Consider the following 16,501-nt stretch of genomic DNA (forward strand, 5'->3'; position numbering starts at 1 on the left):
AAATTTGAAATGGCGGTTAGAGTTAAATTTCCGACTTGCATCATAATATATTTCTAAATTTTATTAATGCTAGGATATCTATATATATATATTTCTCTTCCACGGAGGGAAAAAAAAAGCCTCATTACAACTCCCCGAACGGCAACGCTAAAAAATCGACCAATGATCGCAGCTAAATATGTCACATGCCAAATCTAGCGGAGGTGGCTCAGCATATAGCGCTTTTAAAAACGGAAACTGAAATAACCTTAAGTTAGGCAGAAGTGAGTAGTNAATATCCATATATATATAAATGCAATACAGGAGTTTGGAGTATGATAGTTAAAGGTAATAAGTAATAAGAAAAACTGTGACTCAGGATATAGAATTTTCTACTCTTGATGAGGTGGCCCTAGGTCGAGTGCGGTGGCTCGTTGATGCGAATTTTGCTCTCGACTCGCACCGACCACAGTGTATTGTTAGACGAGATATGAGTGAGATACCTGTAGCCGACGTTCTAACTAGGGGGGGGGGTCGTGGTTTAGCTTTCCATGTAACGCAAACGCGAGTTAGTTCCATCAAAAAGTCCTCCACGAATGCTTGTCTGCCCTAATACTTGATTCAGAAAGCATGCTGCCTACCTTTACTTTTACAGTTTGTAAAGAGAGATTTTGAGAGCGTTGATTGGATATTTCGGCAATGTCTTCTGTGACGTATGTTTATTTAATTCTGCTATGCTTATTATTTAAAGCATAGTGCAATATCTAAACAACAGCTCTTCTTCTTCAAACTTGAAATGTCTATTGTTTCGCCTGAGAAACTGCCTTCGTTATTTGAAAATGAAATCGAAACTATTTCCTCTTACATTATTACCCTTAAATACAATGTTTTAAATTTAGAAAATTGCGGAACAATTGCGGATAAAGGGAATTGCGGAACTCACAAATACGAAATGGAATTCCAGAACTTCGAAACCTTACGGACAAAGATTCTCTCATAATGGATCTAAACTGCATGATTTTTAATTAGAAATTTACATTTTGTAAACAAATTACGGAGAAACGATATTGGGGAGGAGCTACAGAAAGGTGTAGCAGAAGGCTTTGCTGAGAAATCCAATCAGCGCACTCAAAATCTCTTTTTACAAACTGTAGGTAGAAAGGTAGCTAGGTAAATTCTGAAAAAACCTCAAAATCGTATATCTGTTTAACATCATTAACTTTGATTTGCGAGTTTTTTTTCCCTTTTTCTTTGTATTATTTGCTTTTTATGATATCCTTTGAAAAATTCACTAAGAGGATCAAATTTGCATTGGCGATTAGAGTTAAATTTCCGACTTGCATCATAATATATTTCTAAATTTTATTAATGTTAGGATATATTTAAAAAATACTGACAGAAATACTGATATGTTAGGATATATATGAAAAATACTGAAAAAATACTGATATTTAAAAAAACAGAATACAACTGAGAATAAAAATACTTTGATAATATCTGAAACCATTTAGTACTTACATTGGACGTCCAACTTCACAACATCACTTTCACCTTGGCCTTCTATATTTATCGCTTGACATCTGTAATGTCCTCTACTTTCCTTCGTAATTCCTCGAAGTATCAGTGATTGGTTGTTGACCTGGACACCCCTAGATACATTTGTCGACAGAATATCGTCGTCGGCATACCATGTTACTTCCGTCACAGCGGGATTAGACTTAATATTACATTCAAAATACACATCACTGCCTTCTTTAATTCCAGAGTGTTGGTTACTTGCACCCATGGCAACTTTAAGTTGTGGAGGATCTGAAAATAATAGTTAAGTGGAAAAACTTTGAAATTTTAAGTTAAAATAACATTTTGTATTAAAAAAATTATTCAATGAATGCTTAACATTTTGTTTCATTTAGTTTCAAAGCATTACGATTTTGAAAATTTAAATTTTTGAGATAGAAAATGTTTGTTACTTCATTTGAAAAGAACTATTGTGTGAATTTCCGTTTTGATCCAAAATTATTTATCTTTTTGAATGTTTTCTGCTTAATTTATAGATAAATAAATTACTAAAATCAAAATTAGAAATAAGAAGGAAGTTATTTATCTCTTATGTACGTATTTTCTATTCACTTTTTGAAATGAAAATGTCAATGAATAGTTTACTTATTAGATGAGCAAGAATAACGCACGACAAAAAGCAATAAAAGTTTGTATGCTAGTTGATTACAAAGTAGGAAAATCACGGATCTATTATTTGAGGGAATCCATTAAAATTGTGTTGCATAGAAGGAACACTATATAAGAAATGGTTAAAATAGTTTTCTTCTTAATTTATTTGCAGTAACAAGTAACTTAATTAGAATTTGTCAGACATCATTGACTTATTTTTCAATATTGCTTTTAATGAATCAAAAGTAATGTCAGTTTAAAAATAAAGATAGTTTTTAAAAAAAACTACATTAGTGTCTTAATTTTTTAAGCCTGAAAAAATTGATCAGAAATATTTAATTTAAACAATAGGATTAATGGCATCAATATTATCTGTTGTTGTTGTTGTTGCTAATTCCCATCTGGTCTGACGGGTCAATATTATCTAACAATATCATGAATATCTAACAATCATGATCTTAGCAATAAGATTCATATTAACATGCTATAATAATATCATAAATAATATTAATATCTAAAAATGCTGATTTTAACAATGAGATTAATGACATTAACATGTTATAACAATGTCATGAATATCTAACAATCCTGATCTTAACAATAAGATTCATAATGTCAATATGATATAACAATGTCATGAATATCTAAAAATCATGATCTAAACAATATGATTTATTTAAAGCTCTTTTTCTGCATGGACATTACATTTTAAATAAGTGCTTTTTAAAAGTTTATTAATGATTTTGCTTTTTTTCCCTCTATTTTTATTGTATTTTAATTTTTTGTAAGGCAGTTAAGATGAGGTAATTTTAACCTATCATTTACACCAGACTTTATCCCTTTTCCTTTTTTTTCTTTTGTTGATGTATTCGGTAATGTACAGACCCATACGAAAATACACCAGTTTGTACCAGTGAACTCTTTGAAAAAAATGAAAGTTAAGCACTAAAATGGCACTATTTAATGATATTTTTGAAAAGAAAAAAATAAAGATTTCTTTCACATAGCTTCTTTCAGATAATGGTGCATGTTTGCATTCTAACTTAAAAGAAATTAATTAACCAAATTTACTTAAACAGCAACTGAAAAAAAAGTTTGTAATGAGCTTTTTTCTTAAACTCTGAATTTCAACTTAATTTGTTCTTCGTTGTTGACATGCTCATTATTAAATGATTTGAAATTCGAAAAGTAATGTAAACTAAATTAAATATACTAGCGCAATTTAACTGAAATTATAAATTTTGGATCAAATAATAAGTGTACTGCAAAGAGATTCGCACACTTTATATTTTCTAAGTAGCATTATAATATGTTTCTAGACATACAGAAACTTTCTAATTCTGGAATATTAACTGCATATGTGTTGCTTACGAACTAAAAATAGAGATTAAATAACTCAAGACATTAACATTTTAAAATAAATATATTTTATATTAAAAATAAAAAGCCATTAATTTTATAGAAATTTGAAAAAAATATGGTAATGCGAAATTTTATTTTATTTAAATTCGGATTCTCTTCTCTCTCTTGTTATTATTTTTTTTTAGTTTACAGAAAAAAAAACTAACAAAATTATTACAATTTGGCAAAATTGATCAGTATATGAGTTAAGAGAATTTATGCAAAGTGTGCCGAAATTCGACCAACTAATTCACAGAAATGCTGAAGGGCACCAAGAGGATGAAAACTTATCATCAAACTTTACTTGATTTTAGTCATTTAATTTTAGTCACAAGAAATGGTTAGAGAATCAAAATCACGTAAATGCCTTCATTCTCTGAATCCAGAGGAGATAACTATGGTGGTCAGCAGAGCATTTGGTTCATTCATGATGCCTCCACAGTTCTAAAATGTACGCAATCATCTTGGTGTAACATAAATAAGAAAATAGTTTGAACACACTTGACTCGTTGCATCGTTCATACTTTTGCCAGATTTCAGTCCGTGCACCGTTTTTTTCTACAGAATTACCTTAAATCACTGTTACACGACTTGCATGCACATACGCATCGAAGAATCTCTCAAATTAGATTGATTCTGATTTGGCTGATATCAAAAGCCTACATATTATTTTCAAGCATATTCTGGAATCATTTGTACGTCGCTGTAGACATTTCAATGGCGTTAACTGATGCCAATTCGAACATCTACTGAAGTAATTAATAAGATGAATCATTTTATTAGATAAGAAGTTTGTAGTATCTTTTATGACTCTTTTCCAACATGACGCTGAAACCTTTTTTCGCGATTTTCAACTTCTCAACGTGGTTTACAACCACATGTTCTGTTGTCTGGTATTCCTTTTACTACCTTTTAATACTTTTTAACACCTTATAATTTTTCGTTTGAATTCTGAATTTCCTATATATATCTGAAAAGGGAAAATTTATTTCGTCGAAGAGAGAGAAAGTCTTTAATGCTAAAGGAAGAATGTGTAGGATAACAGTGGAGAGTAAATACTGTAAAGGGACATAATATAAAGTCAAAAACTTTATAATCTAATATCTGTAAGAGTCTATGCATAAAAGAAACAACCATTAGGAAAATAAGTATTCGAACAAAAAATCTTGAATTTAGCAAGCAGCTTATTAAATATGAATGCTACTGTAAGTTTTTCTTATAACTTCGAGAAGGCAATTAACGTATTCAACAGATTTGATATACTAAATGATCTCAAAAAAGGGAATGAAAAAGTTCAGGAAAGTTTTGGAAGGAAAAAGACATTATTCCAAATATAACCATCAAGCTAATAATAAGTGAAAGCATCAGCAAAATAAAGCTAAAAACTCAACAGGCAAAAAAACGTTCACCAATAAATATAGTATCATCATCATTTTTAATATTGATATAATTCGAAACATATACAGTAAGATGATGTAAGAAGTCAGAATAAACATAAAGAAATTAACAACAAAATGCAGAAAACATAGTCAGAAGGTGCATATTAACTGCAATTTTTTGTATCGATATCAGTCAAAATTTTTCCTACAAGGTATTGTCAAAACCTAAATAGACAAATTGGAAACTAAACTGAAACCAAACAGGGAAAAAAGAAAAAATTAAAACAATTAGGAAAAGAAAAGATGAAAATAAACAAGAAACAGGAGTACACTACTTAGAAACAGTATTACATTTATTTATTGTCACAATACTACCTTATCGTAAAATATTAACATGTCTCGGGAATCTAGCGTTTGCTGGACTTACTATTACTTCATAGATTTTGAGACTCCAAATGACTAAGTAAATGAGCACAGACAAGAGGAAATTGAAAGGCGGGAGTAGAAAATCAAAATTTTTATAAAAGTTTAAAGAAGACCTCCATTAAACAGTAGATTGTTTGTAAGTAATACCTTTACATTTAAACTGTTTGAATATTTTATTTTCTTTTCATCAACTCCAGATAAAAAAGACAATTTTTGTACAATTTGAGCATTACTTTTTTATTGTAAAATTTATATTGCTAATGCAATTGTTTCACCAATTAAAATAACTGATATAATGAAATGAAACTGACTACTATTGAACTGGAAACAAAGCTAATTCATTTTATAACTCCCAAAGATTTATTTAATATTATTGTAAGATATGAGAAATATAAAAGTTCTTTCAGAAGTTTAATAAAATATTTGATATAAAATTTTAAAACAAGTATTTTTCATGTAAATGCAAAGAATGCAAAGAACGCAAATCTGAATTCCACTATAAGTATTTCCAGAAATATTCATTCCCATTTTTATAGGTAAACTCATAAAAATAAAATTGTGGCATCATATTTTATTTATTTCTCCTAAGCCTTGAAGCTTGCATTTTTGTTTTTCTGTAGGAATTCTTAGTGAATGTACGCATGTAAATTCAGTGGTTTTTATTCTGAAAGGTATATATATCACAATAGGCATAATTTTTTTTTGCTCAGTCTCATTTGTTTGTTGCGTAGTATAAAATATTTATTTTTTATTTGCCTCTCGTCAAAGTGGATACAGCAAGAACTCAAGACATTCAAGATTTTTTAGTCAAACAATTTTGAAAATAAAACCTTGAATATCTGAAATGGAAAAATTTTAAAAATGAATCGGCTTAAAAATTGAAATTTTTCTACAAAAAGACCAATCTATAAGAAAAAAAAATGGATTCTATATTCCATGTATTATTGAAAAAATTGATATTATTGAAAAAATTGATTCTATATTCCATGTTTTTTTTTGTTTTAGTATTTTATTAATGACAGCTATTTTTTCCCCTTCTATTTATGTCAGAAGAATGTAATTATTATTATTGCTTATTTAATAAGTAGAAATTAAAAATAAATACTTTATTAATTCATAATGATTTTTACCAACAATAACAATTAATTTCTTTAATGAAATTCTGCATCTTTATTTAAGATGCCGTTAAGTCACTAATTAAATATTACAGTATCATATGACAGTAATAATTTTTCCCTTTATATATTGCTGGTATTGCAGTCGTGAAGTTTTTCAACAAACTAGTTCTCTTTCTAGTACACGTTTTTTTGGGGAGTGGGAATGCTGATCTGAATAATCATTCGATGCAGCTGACATTTAAGGTCACAAAAAAGTAAGTTTAATATAGCTCTCATTCCACTAACTTTTAAAAAGGGAACGATTTCTGAGATTTCAGATATTTAAAATTTTTATAATATAAGAAAACTATATGATTTAGTTAAAATTGCGTTGATATCAATGTTATTAGAAATTTATATTCGTAGTTGCAGTTTGTGTCACTTTTTTTTTCAAAGTTCTAGAGTATTGCATAGCAGGAAATTTCGAGATGGAGCTAATAGGGTGTGATTCGGTCAAAGCCAGTACAACCCTGATCTTTCTTGTAGTTAAAAAAACTTTATCAACAAAAAAAAGAAAGTTAAGTAACTATGTACTTTATGATATGTACTTTATTAACAAAAAAAGACATTTAAATAACTATGTAAGTGCATCGTTAAACCATTTTAGTTAAAGAAAAAGTTTCAAAACAAATAAAAACTCATTAATTTGTATAGGCCATAGACCAGTGCTTATCAAATTTTTGGAGTTGATTAAAACATGATAACCACTTATCCTCTTAAAAGAGTACGAAAAACGCTGCTAACATGTTGTTGACGGGTGACGAGTTAACTCGTCTTTTCATGCCCAAACGTTGTTGACCGATGAAGAGTTAACTTGTCGCTGCACTTGCGTTATCTATTTCAATTTATGAAATCCAGGATGATATATAATATTGCAAAACCTTTGCACATCATTTAGAATGTTTTAATTTACTTCCCTGTTCAGCTACAAAAAATAGCCGGTGACATGACACATATTGTGTAGAAATGCCGGTCAACAATGTGATAACAAAAAGACGATTAGTTTAGTGCAATAACGCGTACCATCATTAGTGCCTCACAAAATCAACAGAAAAACAGAAGTGCAATCGATTTGTTTCAATAATTGAGGAAAAATGACCAAATAGGTCTAGGAAATAAGATCAACTACTGAAATAGTGACACCGATAATACTATTTGTTATACTACTGGAACAATCACCAATCAGCAATCACATAAAGAAATTCTGCATCCTTATGTTACACCCGCATGCTCACATACCACAAAACAACATCGACTCTCTACAGAGTTTGCGCAGAACGAACGAAAGCAAGAGTGCGAGATCTCTCTAAATTGCCTCCATTATTCTATAGCAAAGAAATTGAGTATATATATAATAATTTTTTTTTAAATTTTCGTATGACAATGCATATACTGCAATTCTGAATTATTGAATTACTGTGAACTTACAATGCACATTTAAGCTCACTGTGTCTGTAATAGGATCCATCGGTAAATTCGGATGAGTCGCTTTGCAAGTAACAGTTTTCCCATTATCTTCTGCTTTTGGTGTAAAGGCATAGGTACTCATGGTGAGATTACCATCCTCTAAAATCGTTTCAGATGTTCCTTCGACCTCCTTACCTTCTCTCCACCATGTAAGTACGGCCTGTGGTCGCCCACCTCTAGCTTCGCATGTTAGTTGCGCAATCCATTCAACAGATAACGGTCTTCTTCTGGGCATTACTTTTACTTCCAAAGGTCTCACTGTCAAAATAAAAAGGAATTAGCAATGATTTAATTTTTTAAGAAGGAAACAGGTATCAAAAGAATAAAATTTGAAGTAATAATTTATTCTTTAATGACTTTAAAATTATTTGGCATCAAGTGCAAATGGCATTTTGTTCATAAGTAAACCTATACTATAACATATGCATTAAAAATTTAATTTATCAATTTCATAATAATTGCTTGTTGAGAAAAACATTACTCTTCTTGTTTTTCTATTAAGAAATTGTTAGAGCCGCCGACATTATTTTTGGTATTTAACTTAACATTACTTTTTTTTTTGCTGCGTAAAAAGAAGAAAACTTAAAATTTGCAGAGAGCAAAGTTGTATAAAACAATTAACATTTGATAATTAGTTTAAGAATTATTAACTGTTAAAATTGCAGGAAAAATTTTGACACGAGTCACTAAAGCTCACAGAAATGCCGCTACAAAGAAATTTGGCATGCTGGAAAGTTCATTTTGCTTATGAACTACATAGAGTGTTTCTAAAAATTAAATTCGTTCGAAAGTTATTGCAATTTTTAGGTCCTCTTTTGCGAATTTTTTCTCACTTTTTCTGCTTTACGCTACATTTTGCAGTTAGTACTGCAATACATAAATATAACGTTATTTGAAGTCTAACTAGAAATAATAGTAATTAGATTCTGTATTAATATATTCGGTATAAATATATTCGGTATTAATATATGAAGTCTTGCTTTTGTAAGGAAATACTTTTGGATTTGTATGAATTTGAATAAAATAAATTATTAATTTTACAACTTTAAAATTTATTCTGAGCTACGATCTCTCTGTGGTTAAAGCACTAACTGTCATTGTCAATATCTAGGACTGGATTCCTATAAGCAACTTGAAGCCCACTCATATTTAAATCGATACGCACCAGCTTGTCCGGGAAGTAAAGATAGCAATACGAAATACAGACCACATTGTCCCAGCCATGTTGTTGTTTATAAAATTGAGGAGTCTTAATCTCTATGATCTCTAGACCTAGCCAACAATTAGCTGTTTGCATAAATAATTTTCTATATTTTAATCTAGTGCCTTTCTATTACAACATAGAATTAACTTAAGTTTTGTTAAGTCAAATAGAAAGAAAAATATTCTTAGGATTTTCGCAAGGAAGGGTAGTAGCTGCCTAATCAAGTGATCAACTTAATAAATTTTGAAGTTTGTATACTTACAGGTGTTGAGCTCCGTTTGCAAAGAATTTACCAGAATGTGTAAATATATACGGTCAACTCCACGATTTTTTTCTGAAATTTGTTACATGTACGGGCACTGGGCATTCCTCTCAAAGAAAGGATCGATAGTGTTTTTTTTCGTATTTTATGGAAATTTCTTTTAGAAGAGGTAGCATAAATATAATTCTTTAAACACATTATTTTAATTCATTTAGTTAAAATCACGCACATTACTGGACAACATACTTGATCGTTAGATATGTAAACAAAGTATTTAAACCATACGTGTTTCAAAGTACAACGGCAAATAAATATTATTAAAATTTAAGGAATTCGATTTCGTAATCAATTTTGGTTACTTCCAAAAAAACTTTTTTTTGAATTTCTTGTATAAAACTTTCTTTAAGTTAATGTATTTTGATAAAAAAAAAACTTTTGAAAGATCTCGATTGTTCATAGTTACTGTTTAAGGAGAGTGACGCATTTGGGTTTAATTTCATAAACTGCAAAATGTTTAATTTATTCCTGTTTATTTTCCAACTTTATTTCTATAAGGATGGATGCCAAGAAAACCGATCATTAAATCAAAAGTTATTCAATACGTCTAAACATGAATGAGACGAACTGTTTTGCTTGTATTCCCCCCCTTTCCACAAAACATAAGTTTCTGTAAANCAAAATGTTTAATTTATTCCTGCTTATTTTCCAACTTTATTTCTATAAGGATGGATGCCAAGAAAACCGATCATTAAATCAAAAGTTATTCAATACGTCTAAACATGAATGAGACGAACTGTTTGGCTTGTATTCCCCCTTTTTCCCCAAAACATAAGTTTCTGTAAATAAAAATGAATGATATTCTGTTTTATAATCTGCTAAAAAATAACATAAAATTATTTTAAATACTTTAAAATCTTTAAATGTATTATTTTAAAACACTTCGTTTGCTATTTTAAAACAAATTATTTTAAATAACTTATTTTTTTATTATCTTTTATTTATTTCTTAAGCAAATTATTATACAAATATTATTAATTGTTGAGTAACGCAAATGTCTATAATATAATTTTTTTAAAACTTTTTCACTGCCTTTGTATAATTATTTTCTTTCAATAAAACGTGTTTAATGTCTTTAAAAATATCCATTCCAGAGTTAGGAAATTTCATTACTTAAGCAGCATTTAATTTTAAACATAAAATGAATCCAATTACAAAGAATTGAATGATAAGTGATTATAATAAAAAGCAGTATAATAAGAGGTGTTAATCCTCAAACATTTTTAAATTTTAAAATCCTCAAATATCCCTTACAAAAGAAAGATTACCCATGCCCTTCCAGTAGCTCTAGTTTGCAAAACAATAAAATTCTAATAGTTTCTGTAAATATCAATTATTTCAGAGCTGTTTGTTGTTACGTCGTTCGTTTTACGAGTTTCAGTTGAAAGATAAAGTATCATACCTATAAATTGGATCATTTGACTCCGAAAGCACCGCTATAACTAAAAAGTCAACAAACACAGTAAAGAAAAAGACTTTTTTTCTAATACCATCCAATTCTAAATAATTGGAAATTTGAATAAGAGCTTTTTCTTCATGCCACGTGAAACCATTTTCAGAGCTTTATTTTGTGCTTTTATTCTTGAGATAGCAGAGCAAAAAGCGATTAAAGTAATTAGCCATTAAAAATACCTTAAAAATGTATTTTCCGATATTTAGATACTTGGCAAGTTTCCAAAATCAGATTTACCCGTACGACTTCACAAAACAAAATAAAATTAAACGAAATTATTTCTTTTAACTCTATTAAAGTGCAAGGTAAAAGGATTTGACGAGGGTACATATTAAAGTTTTTCTTCTTTTTCAATGTAAAAGGGGAGCGCAAGAGAAAGCGATAATAAGGCTTTGAATGTATTAAAGTGAATGCGAAAGCTCTCTCTTAAACAAAAGATAAAAAAAACTAGTCTATGCTTTATAACAAAGAATAGATAAGGGGTATTTTTTTCTAGAATGCACAATTAAGCCAATTAAAAATACATTTAGCTAATTATTGTTAAACATTTATTTTCTGAGAATTTGTTTCAACTAATTTAAATGAAGAAGAAGTTTCGATTACGCGTTACTAGAGATAATTTGAAAGAACACTTGCAAATGCTGTTTTAAAACTGCAAAGGATTTTCACTATGCTCTCTAATTTATTGTTTCAAAAAGTACTGAAAGAAAAAACTAACTTGACTAATTCTGAAAGCTCTTTAGGAGAATTAAAATATTATTTTTATTTTGATATGTTAATATAAAAATGAATTGTTGCAATCGTTAATCCAGAAACCACAAGAGCTCTGATCCACTTTACAAATAATTAGGAAGCATTTATTTTGCTAATTACATTGTTTTTTTCTCAAATAAGGGACACACGCTAAACGTAAGTGACTTTAAAGGGCATAACAGTTTATCAAATCATATCAGATCATTTTTATTAATATCATATTAAATGCCAGCTATTTTATCGAAAATGTTAAAATCACTTTTCGCTATATCTACACTTCACTATATCTTTCCTTAATAATCAAATCTGCAACTTATATTTATCGATATAAATACTTTAAAATATTTTGAACAGTTTTTGTTCAAATATATAAGACTTCAAATATTCCGAAGAAAAATTAGCAATTAGCATAACATTTAAAATGTACCTGTTGTTTTGTTTGTGACTAAAAAGTTAGGTGTTTGACTCCGGAATATATCATAATTAACATTTTAGCTTATAGCTTGCATAGAGGGGTAAATTTAAAGATCAAAATCGAAACTATGCTGAAAACAAGAGCAAAAGTGCTAAATTGATTAATAGGTAATGAATAAAAGACCTTGAGAAAGAATATGCGCTATGGACGACATCACAATAACACCTACAAAAAAATAATAATAGTAAAAAAAACTATTTTGCCTTAAGATGCAACATAAAAAAAAACAGCTCGTTGATAACGTTTAAAAAAAACCCCGATAAAAGGCGTTTTACTTATGTATCATTCCAGGCAATTTTAAAATCCCCTGAATTTCGTAACCCTCAAAAAAGGTTGCTTTCGGAAAAGGTTGTTGGTACAGCGTTATATAACCATCCATTCCGTTTATAGAAATAATATATAACGAATGGCAGAAAAAATACTTGCAGAAAAAAATGAGGCTAACGCTAAACACGAAGATTCTGTTGTAAGATGGGAATTTTATTCTGATTTTATCCCTTACCGAAAACCATTTTTTCAACCTGAAATTTTTTTTTCTGCTTCGATGACCTGATGTTTGAAAAAGCTAGTTTAAAACAGGGTTGCATGTAATTTAAAACATTTTTAGAAAATTTAAAGAGACTGTCAAATTATATATTCATTTACTTATTTATTTATTTGTTGGAAAAGCATAGAATCTTCATAATTAATAATATATGCTAGAATAAAATTACAATTAAAAAATTATGAAACATTTTCATTTAAATCCTTAATAAGATTACCTAATTAATTACTTTGTCAATTTCTTTGTTTATTTAATTATTGATTTGTAAAACATGGCAACTTTACACGTGAAAGAACAATTCTCACGAAATAAATTATACTAGGAGGCTCTGCCCTCTGCTCGCTAACGCTCGCCAACCCTCGAGAATTGCTACGCAATCCTATGTGGTTCACGCCGTGAACCATGGCTCGCTGCGCTCGCTCGCCAATGAACACAATGTTCTAGCACAAAGACATAATATATTATCATCAAAGACATAGTATTTTATCATCAAAGACATAGTATTTTATCATCAAAGACATAGTATTTTATCATCAAAGACATAGTATTGTACTTATGTAGAGCTGGTAGTCGGGCTACCGAAGTGGCTTTTAAAAAAGTATATTAGCTATTTAGATTGTACATGGTGAAAAAATCAAAACATTAGCTAAGTAAGAAACATATAACAAAATAAATTATCAAATATTGCTTCACTAATATTCTGCATTTTAAAGCGTGAAAATTCAATGCATAAATAAACGCGAAATATGAAAAAAATTCAATGCATTCAATACAAACACGTAAACGTTTCTTAGACGTTTAGGTAGGTCACAGTAGAAAAATATCAATTCAACAGCGGCCTTTTAAAGCATTCTCACTTCAATTAATTAATTAATTCCTAATTGAGTTTAAATTAAATATTGTCATGTTTTTAGTGCATGAATCTGAATTGAACAACCTGATAATGCTCACTCTGGTTATTGTTATCTGGTTGCTCACTACGTGCTCTTGCGCGCCGAATCCAATCAATTAAAAATGAAAACTGTTGCCCGCGCGAGAAAAGAAATATCATCGGTTTTATTGATACATACATACATACGTACGTATTAGCGTTTTATATAATATAGATTACTTACGATTTAAATCCAACATCACAACGCGAGTTCTGGGCTTCGTGAGGTTGGTAAAAAATGCTTGACAAGTAATTTCGACTAAGAGATCAGACCTCTGTAGATCTAGCAATAATAATTCATTTCTCACTACTTCTTGCGGAGTAATGTTATATGTGTCATCTATTAAAATATTACCCTTCCACCAGGTGAGTGAAGGTTGAGGCTCACCTGAAAAAAATAGAATTAAAATAAATAAATAATAGGATGTATTAGGCATTGTTAATAATTTTCTAGCGAAAATATATCAGACGCTAACTGTTTTATTTCAAGTAATTAAGACAAGTCAGAAAAGTAGTTGCTTATATGGCAAAAAGTATTTATGAACCTTTCATTCCTTTGTTGTCAGTACTTGTCACAAAAAGACAGATAAATGACGATAATTAATAAGCTAATAGTTCATCCATTTCCTTGCTGATAGTAATTTGAAATGGGGAACTGCTCGTTGAACGACTTTTATTCGTCTTTTTTCTGGAGTGATAGAAGAGTAATTTACTTATTACATTAAAAAAATACTAACAGAGCCTAAAAAGGCAATCAAATTTCATTTCCCAAATAAGTTTTCTTGTAAAAGCATCATGTTGCTTGACAACATTATACACTTCAAATTACGGCGAAATATATAGGCACACACTCAGGATGTTAGTACTTTTTGCAGTTAAATATATTTTAAAAGAGACATATAACGGAACGAAAAATCTATATCGTAATTTTTATAGTAATAATTACCGAAAAATTACTGGATAACTCAAATTAAATAATTATTACTGTAAAAATTATTACTGTCCATTTAAGTGACGACAGTTTGATGAGTGCTCTTTTGAATTATTTAATAGTATGGATAGAAAAAGGAATCTATATTTTATGAATGTAAGAATGCTTGTGAAAAAATATTGCTATATAAATATAGTCGCAATAGATTTAAGTTGATGGATAATAATGTATGTTTGAAAAAAAATAAAAACTGTAATTTTAATTCAATAAATTTGAATACACTATTTAAACATAGACAATACAAATAAAAAATAATGAAGTTGAAGTTGTAAATAGTAATAACACAAGATAAGTTAAAAAATGGTATTTAATTTAGATGATGTTTAGTTTTATAACTTTATTTTGTTTTTAAAAAAAGCATAATATTGAAAATTCCTATGATAAATAAATAAAATTATTTCTGATTTTTTTATTATGTTTAATATTATTACGATTATGTTTTAAAATTATACAATTAGTCTAGTAATAGCCTTCGAATTTGTGTTAGTCCATAATAATTGTTTGAAAATTATTATGATAAAAAGCTTTTACGATGATTTTAGTATTTTTTTAAACACTTCCAAAAGTTGAAGAAAACTGCTTATTTGTTATATTCTTCATGTGTTCACGTATTCTTCATGTGTGTTCATGTCATGTGTTGTTCATGTGTGAATATTCCTCATGTGTTCATGTTTAAGCTTGCATCTACTCGTGTTTCTAAATATTCAATTATCGCCCAACTGTGATACTTACTAGAGATTGAGTTACAAATTATGTTCACACTAATTCCATTTCTGACATTCAGTTATCTGTTATTAACCTTACGCCTAGGTCATCATAAATATTTTCATCATTATGATCTTGCAATCTATCAACCGCAACGGTTTTTCAACAGGTACAGGTACCCTCTTCCGTTTTTTGACACGTAACTTCTTTTTACTGAGTTTTGGTCACTGAGTTTCGGTCAAACTACGTTAATTGATATGCTTAGATTACTTTCATTATATGCAGCTCGCAAAAATTCGTGCTCAATTCAGTATCAAAATGAATTCATTAAATGCATCTTTTTAACTACACCATATCATTCCCCTAGTATTTTTCGATCAAAAATTATTATTTCAGTAAGAAAGTTCAGTTCAGTTCAAGAAATAAAAAAATGCAAATGCTATTATTATCAATATAATCTTATGTAAAAAGGAAAATGTGATATTTTGCATATAAAAATCCTTCGCTTAAGCTGTGTGGGAATTTTCAATAATAATTACTTATTTTATATTGATTGTTTGACGTTGAATTTCGTTTCACTTACCGTCAGATGCTTCGCAAAATAAAGATACGGATGAACCTTCATCATAAGGCCCTATGACATCTTGCATTGTTTGACCATGCTCGTCTGTTATCACAACTTTTGGAGGCACTAAATTGCAATAAAAGTAAAAGAACTTAATAATGAAATTTCAATAAAGCAAAATATGTATTTTCTTCATACGATAATGCTGATAATTAAAAATATATATTCTCTTGCCTCATTTTTTTTACCTTTGTTCAAAATAAATACTCAGAATTTAAAATCGAATTAATTATGGATAAATAATACGATTTTATAACCTTGACATGAAGAGTTGAGTAGATAAAAGTTCTGAGTGATAATTTAGTCAGTTCAAGAAAATTACCATTAAAATTTATACATTGATGCATTTTGCGGTGCCTGTGAATAAAAATGGTTCTTGCGAAGAAAAATATGCTTCGCAATACTTGTTTGAATGCAAGTTTAAAATCGCTAAAATCTATAATATCCTAAACTCATTTAACAACAGTTGACCTCTTAGTGCTTACATTAGCAGGGTTTTAACATTCTGTCAAAAAAGAGAGAG

General features: G+C 29.0%; 1 protein-coding gene across 1 annotated transcript in view; it reads right to left on the minus strand.

Annotated features, from left to right (window-relative positions):
* The window catches only part of LOC107446499 (neural cell adhesion molecule 2), a 201,233-nt gene that overhangs the window by 55,211 nt on the left and 129,521 nt on the right, over positions 1 to 16,501 (minus strand). The window contains exons 3-6 of the mRNA XM_016061170.3: positions 15,937 to 16,044; positions 13,842 to 14,045; positions 7,940 to 8,236; positions 1,498 to 1,788 (exon numbers count right to left, since the gene is read on the minus strand). Of these exons, the coding sequence (XP_015916656.2) occupies positions 1,498 to 1,788; positions 7,940 to 8,236; positions 13,842 to 14,045; positions 15,937 to 16,044 (900 nt within the window). The remainder of the gene's footprint in view (positions 1 to 1,497; positions 1,789 to 7,939; positions 8,237 to 13,841; positions 14,046 to 15,936; positions 16,045 to 16,501) is intronic.

This window comes from Parasteatoda tepidariorum, chromosome 1 (assembly GCF_043381705.1).
Source record: "Parasteatoda tepidariorum isolate YZ-2023 chromosome 1, CAS_Ptep_4.0, whole genome shotgun sequence".
NCBI lineage: Eukaryota > Metazoa > Arthropoda > Arachnida > Araneae > Theridiidae > Parasteatoda > Parasteatoda tepidariorum.